Source organism: Ranitomeya variabilis, chromosome 4 (genome assembly GCF_051348905.1).
Source record: "Ranitomeya variabilis isolate aRanVar5 chromosome 4, aRanVar5.hap1, whole genome shotgun sequence".
In the NCBI taxonomy this organism is placed as follows: Eukaryota; Metazoa; Chordata; class Amphibia; order Anura; family Dendrobatidae; genus Ranitomeya; species Ranitomeya variabilis.
Window position 1 is genome coordinate 747,958,658 of NC_135235.1, and position 18,219 is coordinate 747,976,876.

General features: G+C 33.9%; 1 protein-coding gene across 21 annotated transcripts in view; it reads left to right on the forward strand.

The window, feature by feature from the left end:
- Nucleotides 1-18,219, forward strand: part of SHISA6 (shisa family member 6) — a 312,442-nt gene that overhangs the window by 191,932 nt on the left and 102,291 nt on the right. For 6 of the 21 annotated variants that reach the window (XM_077254585.1, XM_077254587.1, XM_077254586.1 and 3 more), the window contains one exon: nt 9,052-9,135. The exons of the other annotated variants lie outside the window; for them this stretch is intronic. In XM_077254585.1, the coding sequence (XP_077110700.1) occupies nt 9,052-9,135 (84 nt within the window). The remainder of the gene's footprint in view (nt 1-9,051; nt 9,136-18,219) is intronic. 21 annotated transcript variants of the gene reach the window in all.

The window sequence follows — 18,219 nt, forward strand, 5'->3', positions numbered from 1 at the left end:
GAATATAACTACTATAATACTGCTCCTATGTACAAGAATATAACTACTATAATACTGCTCCTATGTACAAGAATATAACTACTATAATACTGCTCCTATGTACAAGAATATAACTACTATAATACTGCTCCTATGTACAAGAATATAACTACTATAATACTGCTCCTATGTACAAGAATATAACTACTATAATACTGCTCCTATGTACAAGAATATAACTACTATAATACTGCTCCTATGTACAAGAATATTACTACTATAATACTGCTCCTATGTACAAGAATATAACTACTATAATACTGCCCCCTATGTACAAGAATATAGCTACTATAATACTGCCCCTATGTACAAGAATATAACTACTATAATACTGCCCCTATGTACAAGAATATAACTACTATAATACTGCCCCTATGTACAAGAATATTACTACTATAATACTGCTCCTATGTACAAGAATATAACTACTATAATACTGCCCCTATGTACAAGAATATAACTACTATAATACTGCCCCTATGTACAAGAATATAACTACTATAATACTGCTCCTATGTACAAGAATATTACTACTATAATACTGTCCCTATGTACAAGAATATAACTACTATAATACTGCCCCTATGTACAAGAATATTACTACTTTAATATTGCTCCTATGTACAAGAATATAACTACTATAATACTGCCCCTATGTACAAGAATATAACTACTATCATACTGCCCCCTATGTACAAGAATATAACTACTATAATACTGCTTCTATGTACAAGAATATTACTACTATAATACTGCTCCTATGTACAAGAATATAACTACTATAATACTGCCCCTATGTACAAGAATATAACTACTATAATACTGCTCCTATGTACAAGAATATTACTACTATAATACTGCCCCTATGTACAAGAATATAACTACTATAATACTGCTCCTATGTACAAGAATATAACTACTATAATACTGCTCCTATGTACAAGAATATAACTACTATAATACTGCTCCTATGTACAAGAATATTACTACTATAATACTGCTCCTATGTACAAGAATATAACTACTATAATACTGCCCCTATGTACAAGAATATTACTACTATAATACTGCTCCTATGTACAAGAATATAACTACTATAATACTGCTCCCTATGTACAGGAATATAACTACTATAATACTGCTCCTATGTACAAGAATATAACTACTATAATACTGCTCCTATATACAAGAATATAACTACTATAATACTGCTCCTATGTACAAGAATATTACTACTATAATACTGCTCCTATGTACAAGAATATAACTACTATAATACTGCCCCTATGTACAAGAATATAACTACTATAATACTGCTCCTATATACAAGAATATAACTACTATAATACTGCTCCTATGTACAAGAATATTACTACTATAATACTGCTCCTATGTACAAGAATATAACTACTATAATACTGCCCCTATGTACAAGAATATAACTACTATAATACTGCTCCTATGTACAAGAATATTACTACTATAATACTTCCCCTATGTACATGAATATAACTACTATAATACTGCTCCTATGTACAAGAATATAACTACTATAATACTGCTCCTATGTACAAGAATATAACTACTATAATACTGCTCCCTATGTACAGGAATATAACTACTATAATACTGCCCCTATGTACAATAATATAACTACTATAATACTGCTCCTATATACAAGAATATAACTACTATAATACTGCCCCCTATGTACAAGAATATAACTACTATAATACTGCTCCTATGTACAAGAATATAACTACTATAATACTGCTCCCTATGTACAAGAATATAACTACTATAATACTGCTCCTATGTACAAGAATATAACTACTATAATACTGCTCCTATGTACAAGAATATAACTACTATAATACTGCTCCTATGTACAAGAATATAACTACTATAATATTGCCCCTATGTACAAGAATATAACTACTATAATACTGCCCCTATGTACAAGAATATTACTACTATAATACTGCTCCTATGTACAAGAATATAACTACTATAATACTGCCCCTATGTACAAGAATATAACTACTATAATACTGCCCCCTTTGTACAAGAATATAACTACTATAATACTGCTCCTATGTACAAGAATATTACTACTATAATACTGCTCCTATGTACAAGAATATAACTACTATAATACTGCTCCTATGTTCAAGAATATTACTACTATAATACTGCCCCTATGTACATGAATATAACTACCATAATACTGCTCCTATGTACAAGAATATAACTACTATAATACTGCCCCTATGTACAAGAATATAACTACTATAATACTGCTCCTATGTACAAGAATATTACTACTATAATACTTCCCCTATGTACATGAATATAACTACTATAATACTGCTCCTATGTACAAGAATATAACTACTATAATACTGCTCCTATGTACAAGAATATAACTACTATAATACTGCTCCTATGTACAAGAATATAACTACTATAATATTGCCCCTATGTACAAGAATATAACTACTATAATACTGCTCCTATGTACAAGAATATAACTACTATAATACTGCTCCTATGTACAAGAATATAACTACTATAATACTGCTCCTATGTACAAGAATATAACTACTATAATACTGCTCCTATGTACAAGAATATAACTACTATAATACTGCCCCCTATGTACAAGAATATAACTACTATAATACTGCTCCTATGTACAAGAATATAATTACTATAATATTGCCCCTATGTACAAGAATATAACTACTATAATACTGCCCCTATGTACAAGAATATTACTACTATAATACTGCTCCTATGTACAAGAATATAACTACTATAATACTGCCCCTATGTACAAGAATATAACTACTATAATACTGCCCCCTTTGTACAAGAATATAACTACTATAATACTGCTCCTATGTACAAGAATATTACTACTATAATACTGCTCCTATGTACAAGAATATAACTACTATAATACTGCTCCTATGTTCAAGAATATTACTACTATAATACTGCCCCTATGTACATGAATATAACTACCATAATACTGCTCCTATGTACAAGAATATAACTACTATAATACTGCTCCTATGTACAAGAATATAACTACTATAATACTGCTCCTATGTACAAGAATATAACTACTATAATACTGCTCCTACGAACAAGAATATAGCTACTATAATACTGCCCCTATGTACAAGAATATAACTACTATAATACTGCCCCAATGTGCAAGAATATAACTACTAGAATACTGCTCCTACGAACAAGAATATAGCTACTATAATACTGCCCCTATGTACAAGAATATAACTACTATAATACTGCTCCTATGTACAAGAGTATAACTACTATAATACTGCTCCTATGTACAAGAATATAACTACTATAATACTGCCCCTATGTACAAGAATATAACTACTATAATACTGCTCCTATGTACAAGAGTATAACTACTATAATACTGCCCCCTATGTACAAGAATATAACTACTATAATACTGCTCCTATGTACAAGAATATAATTACTGTAATACTGCCCCTATTTACAGGAATATAACTACTATAATTCTGCCCCTATGTACAAGAATATAACTATATAACTACTATAATATTGCCCCTATATACAAGAATATAACTACTATCTTCATACAATTATTACCGCCATATATTTGATCTTAGTCACCCCTATTTCCCATCTATTACATCCCCCAAACATAGATTCTTCTGTGCGATACAACAAATAATTACTGTCAAAAAATAAAACTGACTCTTGTACCTTTATTAATTTATTTTTTCACTTTATTTTTCCAGTATCCAGTGCGGTGAGATTTGCTAATTATGTTTTATTAATCAAAACTTCATAATTACTGAGCACAACAGCAATCAAACAGAGCAGCGTGATGTCTTCCATCCAGGCTCATTGGGGCCATACAGACTTAGACGAAAACACAAACAAACATTCTCGGTGGGGTTTTTCGTGGATCTATCACACACAGTAAGACTCCCGGAGCGTCGCTCCTCTATGGTTGTTTAAATGAGTGATAGACAATAAGAACCTTATCGTTTAATCCATTCAATAATTAAAGAAGCATGTAGACCATTTCCATGGTTTTGGTCTTCAGAGTGGACTTGTTGGTGGTGAATTTCATCAGTCAGTTTTCTTAAGGACATTGTAAGATCTTTCTGTGAGATTCTTCAGACTTATCATCTAAGTCGCATTGGCGAGAATTCTAAAATCTGTAATCTATAAGTTTTTAAAAATACTAGGTTGGCCAAATAGTCTAATATTTTCGGAAACACCCTTTGAAGTCCAGTCATGAAGAATGGCCACCAGAGAGACAGTTTCCACCACACCAGATATGTCTCAGGAGACGAAGAATTTGGCGTAAATCCAACTTTTACCACTTTTGCTTCACCTGTATTAATTTCAAGAATATTTGGGGATATTGTCGAAACTGGCGGCAACTCAATCTCCATCTGTTTGACCAACTTCTGTTCATGTCTTCTCAACTGAAACTGGAGCCAAGGACCCTCCCATCGATACTCCTTAGTTTCTGAAATACAAGCTGGTTTTGCCGATGACCAAGGTTGGCATTTCCAAATGTTCCTTGGAATCTGGTTGGGGCTTTCCAGAAGATGACAACAACAAAACTGTAAATTTTAAGCTTCAATGTTTATATCGGTTTTACGCGAGGGGAATATTCTAGTTTAGGGGTCTTGATTGACTTGTGGAACCCAGGCAGAAATGGTAGATTCTTCAGACTTATTATCTAAGTCACATTGGCAAGAGTTCTAAGATCTGTCTATAGTTTTTCAAAAATACAAGGTTAGCCAAATGGTCACCTCTTTTCGGAAACACCCTTTGAAGTCCAGTTCTGAAGATTGGCCACCAGAGAGATAGTGTCCACCACACTAGATCTGTCTCACAAGTCAAAGACGTTTTTAAAAATACAAAGTTGGCCAAATAGTCAACTATTTTCAGAAACAAAATCTGAAGAGTGAGGTATCGCGCTAAACCAGCTCTAGACAACTAAGGGTGTAGAACTTCAAAACAATAGTGAGCACAAACTACTAGGGTTGAGCGAAACGGATCGGACATTTTCAAAAGTCGCCGACTTTCAGCAAAGTCGGGTTTCATGAAATACGACCCGATCCCACTGTGGGATTGGCCATGCGTTCGGCGATCTTCGCGCCAAAGTCGCGTTTCATATGACGCTTTCCCCGCCATTTTTTCAGCCAATGAAGGAGTGTGGGCAGCGTGATGACATAGGTTCCGGCTTGCTTTGTGCGGCGTCACAGGGGGTAAAACCGCCATCTTAACGTTTGGGATATAGCGATTTGCACAGTGAAACACAAACTTTGCAGGGACGGAGGAGAGAGAGAGAGAGAGAGAGAGAGAAAAAAAATTAAATAAATACCCATTGACCTGCATTGGGTTTCGTGTTTCGGTTGGCCCCCGACTTTTCACAATAATCGGCCGATTTCACACGATCCGACTTTCGAGACAGTCGGGTTTCACGAGACCCGACTCGATCCTAAAAAAGCAAAAGTCGCTCAACCCTACAAACTACTATAGCTCCAACTTCTATTTCCAAAAATGCCAATAATAACAGCAATCCTGTATAAAGGTAGAGGTAAACACTTACTCTTTGCCTATGTTGTGGTCGATAATGCCGGTGGGTATATGTGTCGGCGGGTACTGTTGCTGGAGGTTTCAGATAACCAAAGGGCAAGGGCAGTGCGAGTAGTTGGGGTGATTGGAGAACGCGCAGAGCCAGAAGCGCCCCGGCCGGTGACGGTCCTGGATGCGCGGCTGAAAAAAATGGCCGACAGTGCTCTGCAGCGTGTGACGTCACGAAGCTACGGAGCCTTGCTAGGGCATATTTTCAGAAACACCCTTTTGAAGTCCAGTTATGAAGATTGGCCACCAGAGAGAGTTTCCACTACACCAGATCTGTCTCAGGAGACATAGAATTGGGCTAAAATCAAGCTTTTACCACTTTTGCTTCAACTATTCTATTGCAAGAATATTTGATGATATTGTCAAAACAGGCAGCAACCCAATCTCTAACTGTTGGACCAACTTTTGTTCATACCTTCTCAACTGAAACTGTAGCCCAGGACCCACCCATCGATACTTCTTAGTTTTCAAAATACAAGCTGGATTTGCCAATGATGAAGGTCGGCATTTTCCAATGTTCCTTGGAATCTGGTTGGGGCTTTCCAGAAGATGACAACAACAAAACTGTAAATTTTAAGCATCAATGTTTATATGGTTTTACGGGAAAGGAACATTCTAGTTTACGGGTCTTGGTTGACTTGTGGAACTTAAGCAGAAATGGGAGATTCTTCAGACTTATCTAAGTCACATTGGCAAGAATTATTTCATATTAAGATCTTTCTACAGTTTTTTTAAACATACAAGGTTGGCCAAATGGTCATCTCTTTTCGGAAACACCTTTCGAAGTCCAGTTCTGAAGATTGGCCACCAGAGAGAGAGTTTCCACCACACCAGAAATGTCTCAGGAGATGAAGAATTAGGCTAAAATCCAACTTTTACCACTTTTGCTTCATCTCTTTCATTTCAAGAATATTTGGTGATATTGTCTAAATTAGTGGCAACTCAATCTCTAACTGTAGGATCAACTTCTTTTCATGTCTTCTCAACTGAAACTGTAGCCCTGGACCCACCCATCGATACTTCTTAGTTTCCGAAATACAAGCTGGTTTTGCCAATGACCCAGGTCAGTATTTCCCAATGTTCCTTGGAATCTGGTTGGGGCTTTCAATAAGATGACAACTACAGAACGGTAAATTTTAAACATCAATATTTATGTGGGTTCTCCAGGAAGGGAACATTCTAGTTTAGGGGTGTTGGTTGATTTGTGGAGCCCACACAGAAATGGATAGATCTCCCAAGGATAAAAGTCAACCAGATCCACCAAGCTAGGTCAAAATTGTAACCTTTGAAGGACCTTTTCTTTACATATGATTCTCCGTCCTCTCCTATACATTTTTAACTTTTACAACAATCCTATACTTTTGTTAAATGTTGTAATTTTTTTGTTTCTTAATGAAAAAGAAGTTTAAGTTTCATTCCGGGGAGAAAAAATATTTAAATATTTTATTATAATGGTTTTCATTAAGTAGTCCACTCCACCACCATAACAAGCTACATCCCACTGTGAGTGCAGAATAACTGAGTCTGGATACAGTGATTAGTCAAAACTAGGGGAGGAAAAAGCATAAGAGTTTATTCAATTGTTACCTGCTTTATTAGTGTTCACTGCTAACAATCCACAGGAACGTGGTGGGTGTTACGCCAATTAGAGATGGCTCAGCTGGAATCTTATTAATTATAGAAATATCTTGCCTGGAGAATGAGGTCTGAGATCATCAAGACTTGTAGTTTCTTGGCAAGTTGTGAAGGTAAAGTCTGACTCTGCTACAGAATTTTTTGTGGTCGACCAACCACTCAACTTACTTTTGAGTTGACCATCCTCCCAGTTCTGAGGGTCTTCTGGTGAGTAGATTATTATAAGGGGGCTGGATATTATTTGTATGGAGGGAGGACTACTAGAAACATGTCCTCTGGTGGGTTCCGGAAACCACAATCCCACACTGTGGGAATTTCTGCTTCCTGTATGGTAGACTGCCATCCATGCTCCAGAGACTTGTCCATTCTTCTAAAACCATGTTCTAGGGTAGGTGGAGCTGAGTAGTTTGATATATAGGTTTCTGGGAAAAGATTGAGGATGATATATAATCTAGAAAATCATTGTAGGCTTAAAAGTCCAGTGGGTGGTCACTATTTAGGACAGCCCACTGGTCTCCTTAAGTGAGAAAGAGCAGTTTGTGATGTAGCTGAGAAAGAAGGTCACATTGATATATCACATTTTAGGAAAATAATGAACATAACTTGGCATTTATCGATCTAAATCTCTACTCATTCTTTGTTTAGGAGTCCAGTGGGGCGTCATTGATTTGGACCACCCACTGGACTCTTAAGCTTTGAAAGAGCAGAAATTTAGATCTATACATTAAAAGTTCTGATGAACGTTGTCCAACAAAGTGATTCATCATCACTAATACTTCAAACCACTTCCTGATCTTAGAATTCAGCAGTTTCATTCACTCGGCCTTATCCTTGGCACTTTATTAAATTTAAAGTGGATCTCTAACTTTCCTTAAATATTTCTAAAAATGTTCTGGTCTAAATGCCGCTGTTCTCCTAAATCCGGCATCATTTTCCTTTTGTTCCTGCGCCTCTCCATTCCCGAGATATGGCCCTGTTTCCACTGCATATGAATATAGTGTTTTCTGTAGAGGAGGCGTGGTCACCTTCAGCGCTCCCTGTGGGTGTCATCACAGGGACCACGCCCAGTTGGCTAAAAAGACTAGATTTATATACCAGGAAGAAAGAGCCATAACTCAGAAATGGAGAGGCGTAGAAAAAAAAGAAAAACATCGCCAGATTCAGGAGAACAGCAGCATTTACACCAGATAAATAAAATTACATGTTTACGGCAAGTGACTGATCCTTTTTAAGACAGTAACAGATTATAATTTCTTTCTAAGCTTACATAATTAGTAACCTGGCTCAAATTGGTATTCTTTGTGTTAATTTCATTGGAAAAAGTATTAAATTTAAATGTATGATTGACCTGTCTACTAGATCTGCTTCTATCAAAGCGTCCTTGTCGCCTTCACAGCAGAGATGCTGGAGCAATGTTTCCAGATGATGCGTTTCTGACTGATGAGGCCACAAACCTCCCTTCTCTGTGAAGGCTCCAGGAACACTTTAAGGGTTTGTGGCGTTCCACCGTCCTGTATTATTAATGTGTGTACTGACCTCTATGTAATGATATCTGTTTAGGTGCCCCCCCCCCCCCCGGGTCCAGTGTTGTCTAGTGCTTCATCCACCACTTTCCATGTCAGATGTAGGACTTCACGATGGTTGTCTGATTCAAGTTGAATCGGAGCACCGTCTGTGAGAATTTATCTGTATTTTTATCCGCAGCGGGAGCGGCAGCATTTACCCACTGGAGTCCTGATGTCATCAGAAACTGCAGACGGGAGGCCAAGAAGACCCAAGAAAAGACAGGTGAGTAGGCACTGGGTGCCCAACCTCACAGCAGTGGCCAAAAGCCAGGAAAAGATTAAATACCTAAACAGTAGGGAAGGAAAATGAAGATATACTGTATATCCACAAAACGAGACATGAGAAAGGATGTACATAACAGCAGTATAATAGGAAAAACATTCCTGTACATAGGAGCAGTATTATAGTAGTTATATTCTTGTACATAGGAGCAGTATTATAGTAGTTACAGTCATATGAAAAAGTTTGGGCACCCCTATTAATCTTAAGCTTAATGTTGTATAAAAATTGTTTTTTTTGCAACAGCTATTTCAGTTTCATATATCTAATAACTGTTGGACACAGTAATGTTTCTGCCTTGAAATGAGGTTTATTGTACTAACAGAAAATGTGCAATCTGCATTCAAACAAAATTTGACAGGTGCATAAGTATGGGCACCCTTATCATTTTCTTGTTTTAAATACTCCTACCTACTTTTTACTGACTTACTAAAGCACTTTTTTTGGTTTTGTAACCTCATTGAGCTTTGAACTTCATAGCCAGGTGTATGCAATCATGAGAAAAGCTACTTAAAGTGGCCACTTGCAAGTTGTTCTCCTGTTTGAATCTCCTCTGAAGAGTGGCATCATGGGCTCCTCAAAACAACTGTCAAATAATCTGAAAACAAAGATTATTCAACATAGTTGTTCAGGGGAAGGATACAAATAGCTGTCTCAGAGATTTTACCTGTCAATTTCCACTGTGAGGAACATAGTAGGGAAATGGAAGAACACAGGTACAGTTCTTGCTAAGGCCAGAAGTGGCAGGACAAGAAAAACATCAGAAATGCAGAGAAGAAGAATGGTGAGATCAGTCAAGGACAATCCTCAGACCACCTCCAGAGAGCTGCAGCATCAACTTGCTGCAGATGGTGTCACTGTGCATCGGTCAACTATACAACGCACTTTGCACAAGGAGAAGCTGTATGGGAGAGTGATGCGAAAGAAGCCGTTTCTGCAAGCACGCCACAAACAGAGTCGGCTGAGGTATGCAAAAGCACATTTGGAGAAGCCAATTTCTTTTTGGAAGAAGGTCCTGTGGACTCATGAAACCAAGATTGAGTTGTTTGGTAATACAAAAAGGCGTTATGCATGGCGGCAAAAAAACACAGTGCGTTGTATAGTTGACCGATGCACAGTGACACCATCTGCAGCAAGTTGATGCTGCAGCTCTCTGGAGGTGGTCTGAGGATTGTCCTTGACTGATCTCACCATTCTTCTTCTCTGCATTTCTGATGTTTTTCTTGTCCTGCCACTTCTGGCCTTAGCAAGAACTGTACCTGTGTTCTTCCATTTCCTTACTATGTTCCTCACAGTGGAAATTGACAGGTTAAATCTCTGAGACAACTTCTTGTATCCTTCCCCTGAACAACTATGTTGAATAATCTTTGTTTTCAGATCATTTGACAGGTGTTTTGAGGAGCCCATGATGCCACTCTTCAGAGGAGATTCAAACAGGAGAACAACTTGCAAGTGGCCACTTTAAGTAGCTTTTCTCATGATTGCATACACCTAGCTATGAAGTTCAAAGCTCAATGAGGTTACAAAACCAAAAAAAGTGCTTTAGTAAGTCAGTAAAAAGTAGGTAGGAGTATTTAAAACAAGAAAATGATAAGGGTGCCCATACTTATGCACCTGGCAAATTTTGTTTGAATGCAGATTGCACATTTTCTGTTAGTACAATAAACCTCATTTCAAGGCAGAAACATTACTGTGTCCAACAGTTATTAGATATATGAAACTGAAATAGCTGTTGCAAAAAAAACAATTTTTATACAACATTAAGCTTAAGATTAATAGGGGTGCCCAAACTTTTTCATATGACTGTATATTCCTGTACATAGGAGCAGTATTATAGTAGTTACATTCTTGTACATAGGGGCAGTATTATAGTAGTTATATTCTTGTACATAGGGGCAGTATTATAGTAGTTATATTCCTGTACATAGGAGCAGTATTATAGTAGTTATATTCTTGTACATAGGAGCAGTATTATAGTAGTTATATTCTCGTATATAGGGAGCAGTATTATAGTAGTTATATTCTTGTACATAGGAGCAGTATTATAGTAGTTATATTCTTGTACATAGGAGCAGTATTATAGTAGTTATATTCTTATACATAGGAGCAGTATTATAGTAGTTATATTCTTGTACATAGGGGCAGTATTATAGTAGTTATATTCTTGTACATAGGAGGAGTATTATAGTAGTTATATTCTTGTACATAGGGGCAGTATTATAGTAGTTATATTCTTGTACATAGGAGCAGTATTATAGTAGTTATATTCTTGTACATAGGAGCAGTATTATAGTAGTTATATTCTTATACATAGGAGCAGTATTATAGTAGTTATATTCTTGTACATAGGGGCAGTATTATAGTAGTTATATTCTTGTACATAGGGGCAGTATTATAGTAGTTATATTCTTGTACATAGGAGGAGTATTATAGTAGTTATATTCTTGTACATAGGAGCAGTATTATAGTAGTTATATTCTTGTACATAGGAGCAGTATTATAGTAGTTATATTCTTATACATAGGAGCAGTATTATAGTAGTTATATTCTTGTACATAGGAGGAGTATTATAGTAGTTATATTCTTGTACATAGGAGCAGTATTATAGTAGTTATATTCTTGTACATAGGAGCAGTATTATAGTAGTTATATTCTTATACATAGGAGCAGTATTATAGTAGTTATATTCTTGTACATAGGGGCAGTATTATAGTAGTTATTTTCTTATACATAGGGGCAGTATTATAGTAGTTATATTCTTGTACATAGGAGCAGTATTATAGTAGTTATATTCTTGTACATAGCAGCAGTATTATAGTAGTTATATTCTTATACATAGGAGCAGTATTATAGTAGTTATATTCTTGTACATAGGGGCAGTATTATAGTAGTTATATTCTTGTACATAGGAGGAGTATTATAGTAGTTATATTCTTGTACATAGGAGGAGTATTATAGTAGTTATATTCTTGTACATAGGGGCAGTATTATAGTAGTTATATTCTTGTACATAGGGGCAGTATTATAGTAGTTATATTCTTGTACATAGGAGCAGTATGATAGTAGTTATATTCTTGTACATAGGGGCAGTATTATAGTAGTTATATTCTTGTACATAGGGGCAGTCAGTATTATAGTAGTTATATTCTTGTACATAGGGGCAGTATTATAGTAGTTATTTTTTTATACATAGGGGCAGAATTATAGTAGTTATATTCTTGTACATAGGAGCAGTATTATAGTAGTTATATTCTTATACATAGGAGCAGTATTATAGTAGTTATATTCTTGTACATAGGGGCAGTATTATAGTAGTTATATTCTTGTACACAGGAGGAGTATTATAGTAGTTATATTCTTGTACATAGGGGCAGTATTATAGTAGTTATATTCTTGTACATAGGGGGATGTATTATAGTAGTTATATTCTTGTACATAGGAGGAGTATTATAGTAGTTATATTCTTGTATATAGGGAGCAGTATTATAGTAGTTATATTCTTGTACATAGGAGCAGTATTATAGTAGTTATATTCTTGTACATAGGGGCAGTCAGTATTATAGTAGTTATATTCTTGTACATAGGAGCAGTATTATAGTAGTTATTTTCTTATACATAGGGGGATGTATTATAGTAGTTATATTCTTGTACATAGGAGGAGTATTATAGTAGTTAGATTCTTGTATATAGGGAGCAGTATTATAGTAGTTATATTGTTGTAAATATGAGCAGTATTATAGTAGTTATTTTCTTATACATAGGGGCAGTATTATAGTAGTTATATTCTTGTACATAGGAGCAGTATTATAGTAGTTATATTCTTATACATAGGAGCAGTATTATAGTAGTTATATTCTTGTACATAGGGGCAGTATTATAGTAGTTATATTCTTGTACATAGGAGCAGTATTATAGTAGTTATATTCTTGTACATAGGGGCAGTATTATAGTAGTTATATTCTCGTATATAGGGAGCAGTATTATAGTAGTTATATTCTTGTACATAGGAGCAGTATTATAGTAGTTATATTCTTGTACATAGGAGCAGTATTATAGTAGTTATTTTCTTATACATAGGGGCAGTATTATAGTAGTTATATTCTTGTACATAGGGGCAGTATTATAGTAGTTATATTCTCGTATATAAGGAGCAGTATTATAGTAGTTATATTCTTGTACATAGGAGCAGTATTATAGTAGTTATATTCTTGTACATAGGAGCAGTATTATAGTAGTTATATTCTTATACATAGGAGCAGTATTATAGTAGTTATATTCTTGTACATAGGGGCAGTATTATAGTAGTTATATTCTTGTACATAGGAGGAGTATTATAGTAGTTATATTCTTGTACATAGGGGCAGTATTATAGTAGTTATATTCTTGTACATAGGAGGAGTATTATAGTAGTTATATTCTTGTACATAGGAGCAGTATTATAGTAGTTATATTCTTGTACATAGGGGGCAGTATTATAGTAGTTATTTTCTTGTACATAGGAGGAGTATTATAGTAGTTATATTCTTGTACATAGGGGCAGTATTATAGTAGTTATATTCTTGTACATAGGGGGATGTATTATAGTAGTTATATTCTTGTACATAGGAGGAGTATTATAGTAGTTATATTCTTGTATATAGGGAGCAGTATTATAGTAGTTATATTCTTGTACATAGGAGCAGTATTATAGTAGTTATATTCTTGTACATAGGGGCATTCAGTATTATAGTAGTTATATTCTTGTACATAGGAGCAGTATTATAGTTGTTATTTTCTTATACATAGGGGGATGTATTATAGTAGTTATATTCTTGTACATAGGAGGAGTATTATAGTAGTTAGATTCTTGTATATAGGGAGCAGTATTATAGTAGTTATATTCTTGTAAATATGAGCAGTATTATAGTAGTTATTTTCTTATACATAGGGGCAGTATTATAGTAGTTATATTCTTGTACATAGGAGCAGTATTATAGTAGTTATATTCTTATACATAGGAGCAGTATTATAGTAGTTATATTCTTGTACATAGGGGCAGTATTATAGTAGTTATATTCTTGTACATAGGAGCAGTATTATAGTAGTTATATTCTTGTACATAGGGGCAGTATTATAGTAGTTATATTCTCGTATATAGGGAGCAGTATTATAGTAGTTATATTCTTGTACATAGGAGCAGTATTATAGTAATATTCTTGTACATAGGAGCAGTATTATAGTAGTTATTTTCTTATACATAGGGGCAGTATTATAGTAGTTATATTCTTGTACATAGGGGCAGTATTATAGTAGTTATATTCTCGTATATAGGGAGCAGTATTATAGTAGTTATATTCTTGTACATAGGAGCAGTATTATAGTAGTTATATTCTTGTACATAGGAGCAGTATTATAGTAGTTATATTCTTATACATAGGAGCAGTATTATAGTAGTTATATTCTTGTACATAGGGGCAGTATTATAGTAGTTATATTCTTGTACATAGGAGGAGTATTATAGTAGTTATATTCTTGTACATAGGGGCAGTATTATAGTAGTTATATTCTTGTACATAGGAGGAGTATTATAGTAGTTATATTCTTGTACATAGGAGCAGTATTATAGTAGTTATATTCTTGTACATAGGGGGCAGTATTATAGTAGTTATTTTCCTGTACATAGGAGGAGTATTATAGTAGTTATATTCTTGTACATAGGGGCAGTATTATAGTAGTTATATTCTTGTACATAGGGGGATGTATTATAGTAGTTATATTCTTGTACATAGGAGGAGTATTATAGTAGTTATATTCTTGTATATAGGGAGCAGTATTATAGTAGTTATATTCTTGTACATAGGAGCAGTATTATAGTAGTTATATTCTTGTACATAGGGGCAGTCAGTATTATAGTAGTTATATTCTTGTACATAGGAGCAGTATTATAGTAGTTATTTTCTTATACATAGGGGGATGTATTATAGTAGTTATATTCTTGTACATAGGAGGAGTATTATAGTAGTTAGATTCTTGTATATAGGGAGCAGTATTATAGTAGTTATATTCTTGTAAATATGAGCAGTATTATAGTAGTTATTTTCTTATACATAGGGGCAGTATTATAGTAGTTATATTCTTGTACATAGGAGCAGTATTATAGTAGTTATATTCTTATACATAGGAGCAGTATTATAGTAGTTATATTCTTGTACATAGGGGCAGTATTATAGTAGTTATATTCTTGTACATAGGAGCAGTATTATAGTAGTTATATTCTTGTACATAGGGGCAGTATTATAGTAGTTATATTCTCGTATATAGGGAGCAGTATTATAGTAGTTATATTCTTGCACATAGGAGCAGTATTATAGTAGTTATATTCTTGTACATAGGAGCAGTATTATAGTAGTTATTTTCTTATACACAGGGGCAGTATTATAGTAGTTATATTCTTGTACATAGGAGCAGTATTATAGTAGTTTCATTCTTATACATAGGAGCAGTATTATAGTAGTTATATTCTTGTACATAGGGGCAGTATTATAGTAGTTATATTCTTGTACATAGGAGGAGTATTATAGTAGTTATATTCTTGTACATAGGAGCAGTATTATAGTAGTTATATTCTTGTACATAGGGGGCAGTATTATAGTAGTTATATTCTTGTACATAGGAGCAGTATTATAGTAGTTATATTCTTGTACATAGGGGCAGTCAGTATTATAGTAGTTATATTCTTGTACATAGGGGCAGTATTATAGTAGTTATTTTTTTATACATAGGGGCAGTATTATAGTAGTTATATTCTTGTACATAGGAGGAGTATTATAGTAGTTATATTCTTGTACATAGGAGGAGTATTATAGTAGTTATATTCTTGTACATAGGGGCAGTATTATAGTAGTTATATTCTTGTACATAGGGGGATGTATTATAGTAGTTATATTCTTGTACATAGGAGGAGTATTATAGTAGTTATATTCTTGTATATAGGGAGCAGTATTATAGTAGTTATATTCTTGTACATAGGAGCAGTATTATAGTAGTTATATTCTTGTACATAGGGGCAGTCAGTATTATAGTAGTTATATTCTTGTACATAGGAGCAGTATTATAGTAGTTATTTTCTTATACATAGGGGGATGTATTATAGTAGTTATATTCTTGTACATAGGGGCAGTATTATAGTAGTTATATTCTTGTACATAGGAGCAGTATTATAGTAGTTATATTCTTGTACATAGGAGCAGTATTATAGTAGTTATATTCTTATACATAGGAGCAGTATTATAGTAGTTATATTCTTGTACATAGGGGCAGTATTATAGTAGTTATATTCTTGTACATAGGAGGAGTATTATAGTAGTTATATTCTTGTACATAGGGGCAGTATTATAGTAGTTATATTCTTGTACATAGGAGGAGTATTATAGTAGTTATATTCTTGCACATAGGAGGAGTATTATAGTAGTTAGATTCTTGTATATAGGGAGCAGTATTATAGTAGTTATATTGTTGTAAATATGAGCAGTATTATAGTAGTTATTTTCTTATACATAGGGGCAGTATTATAGTAGTTATATTCTTGTACATAGGAGCAGTATTATAGTAGTTATATTCTTATACATAGGAGCAGTATTATAGTAGTTATATTCTTGTACATAGGGGCAGTATTATAGTAGTTATATTCTTGTACATAGGAGCAGTATTATAGTAGTTATATTCTTGTACATAGGGGCAGTATTATAGTAGTTATATTCTCGTATATAGGGAGCAGTATTATAGTAGTTATATTATTGTACATAGGAGCAGTATTATAGTAGTTATATTCTTGTACATAGGAGCAGTATTATAGTAGTTATTTTCTTATACATAGGGGCAGTATTATAGTAGTTATATTCTTGTACATAGGGGCAGTATTATAGTAGTTATATTCTCGTATATAGGGAGCAGTATTATAGTAGTTATATTCTTGTACATAGGAGCAGTATTATAGTAGTTATATTCTTGTACATAGGAGCAGTATTATAGTAGTTATATTCTTATACATAGGAGCAGTATTATAGTAGTTATATTCTTGTACATAGGGGCAGTATTATAGTAGTTATATTCTTGTACATAGGAGGAGTATTATAGTAGTTATATTCTTGTACATAGGGGCAGTATTATAGTAGTTATATTCTTGTACATAGGAGGAGTATTATAGTAGTTATATTCTTGCACATAGGAGCAGTATTATAGTAGTTATATTCTTGTACATAGGGGGCAGTATTATAGTAGTTATATTCTTGTACATAGGAGGAGTATTATAGTAGTTATATTCTTGTACATAGGGGCAGTATTATAGTAGTTATATTCTTTTACATAGGGGGATGTATTATAGTAGTTATATTCTTGTACATAGGAGGAGTATTATAGTAGTTATATTCTTGTATATAGGGAGCAGTATTATAGTAGTTATATTCTTGTACATAGGAGCAGTATTATAGTAGTTATATTCTTGTACATAGGGGCAGTCAGTATTATAGTAGTTATATTCTTGTACATAGGAGCAGTATTATAGTAGTTATTTTCTTATACATAGGGGGATGTATTATAGTAGTTATATTCTTGTACATAGGAGGAGTATTATAGTAGTTAGATTCTTGTATATAGGGAGCAGTATTATAGTAGTTATATTCTTGTAAATATGAGCAGTATTATAGTAGTTATTTTCTTATACATAGGGGCAGTATTATAGTAGTTATATTCTTGTACATAGGAGCAGTATTATAGTAGTTATATTCTTATACATAGGAGCAGTATTATAGTAGTTATATTCTTGTACATAGGGGCAGTATTATAGTAGTTATATTCTTGTACATAGGAGCAGTATTATAGTAGTTATATTCTTGTACATAGGGGCAGTATTATAGTAGTTATATTCTTGTACATAGGGGGCAGTATTATAGTAGTTATATTCTTATACATAGGAGCAGTATTATAGTAGTTATATTCTTGTACATAGGGACAGTATTATAGTAGTTATATTCTTGTACATCAGAGCAG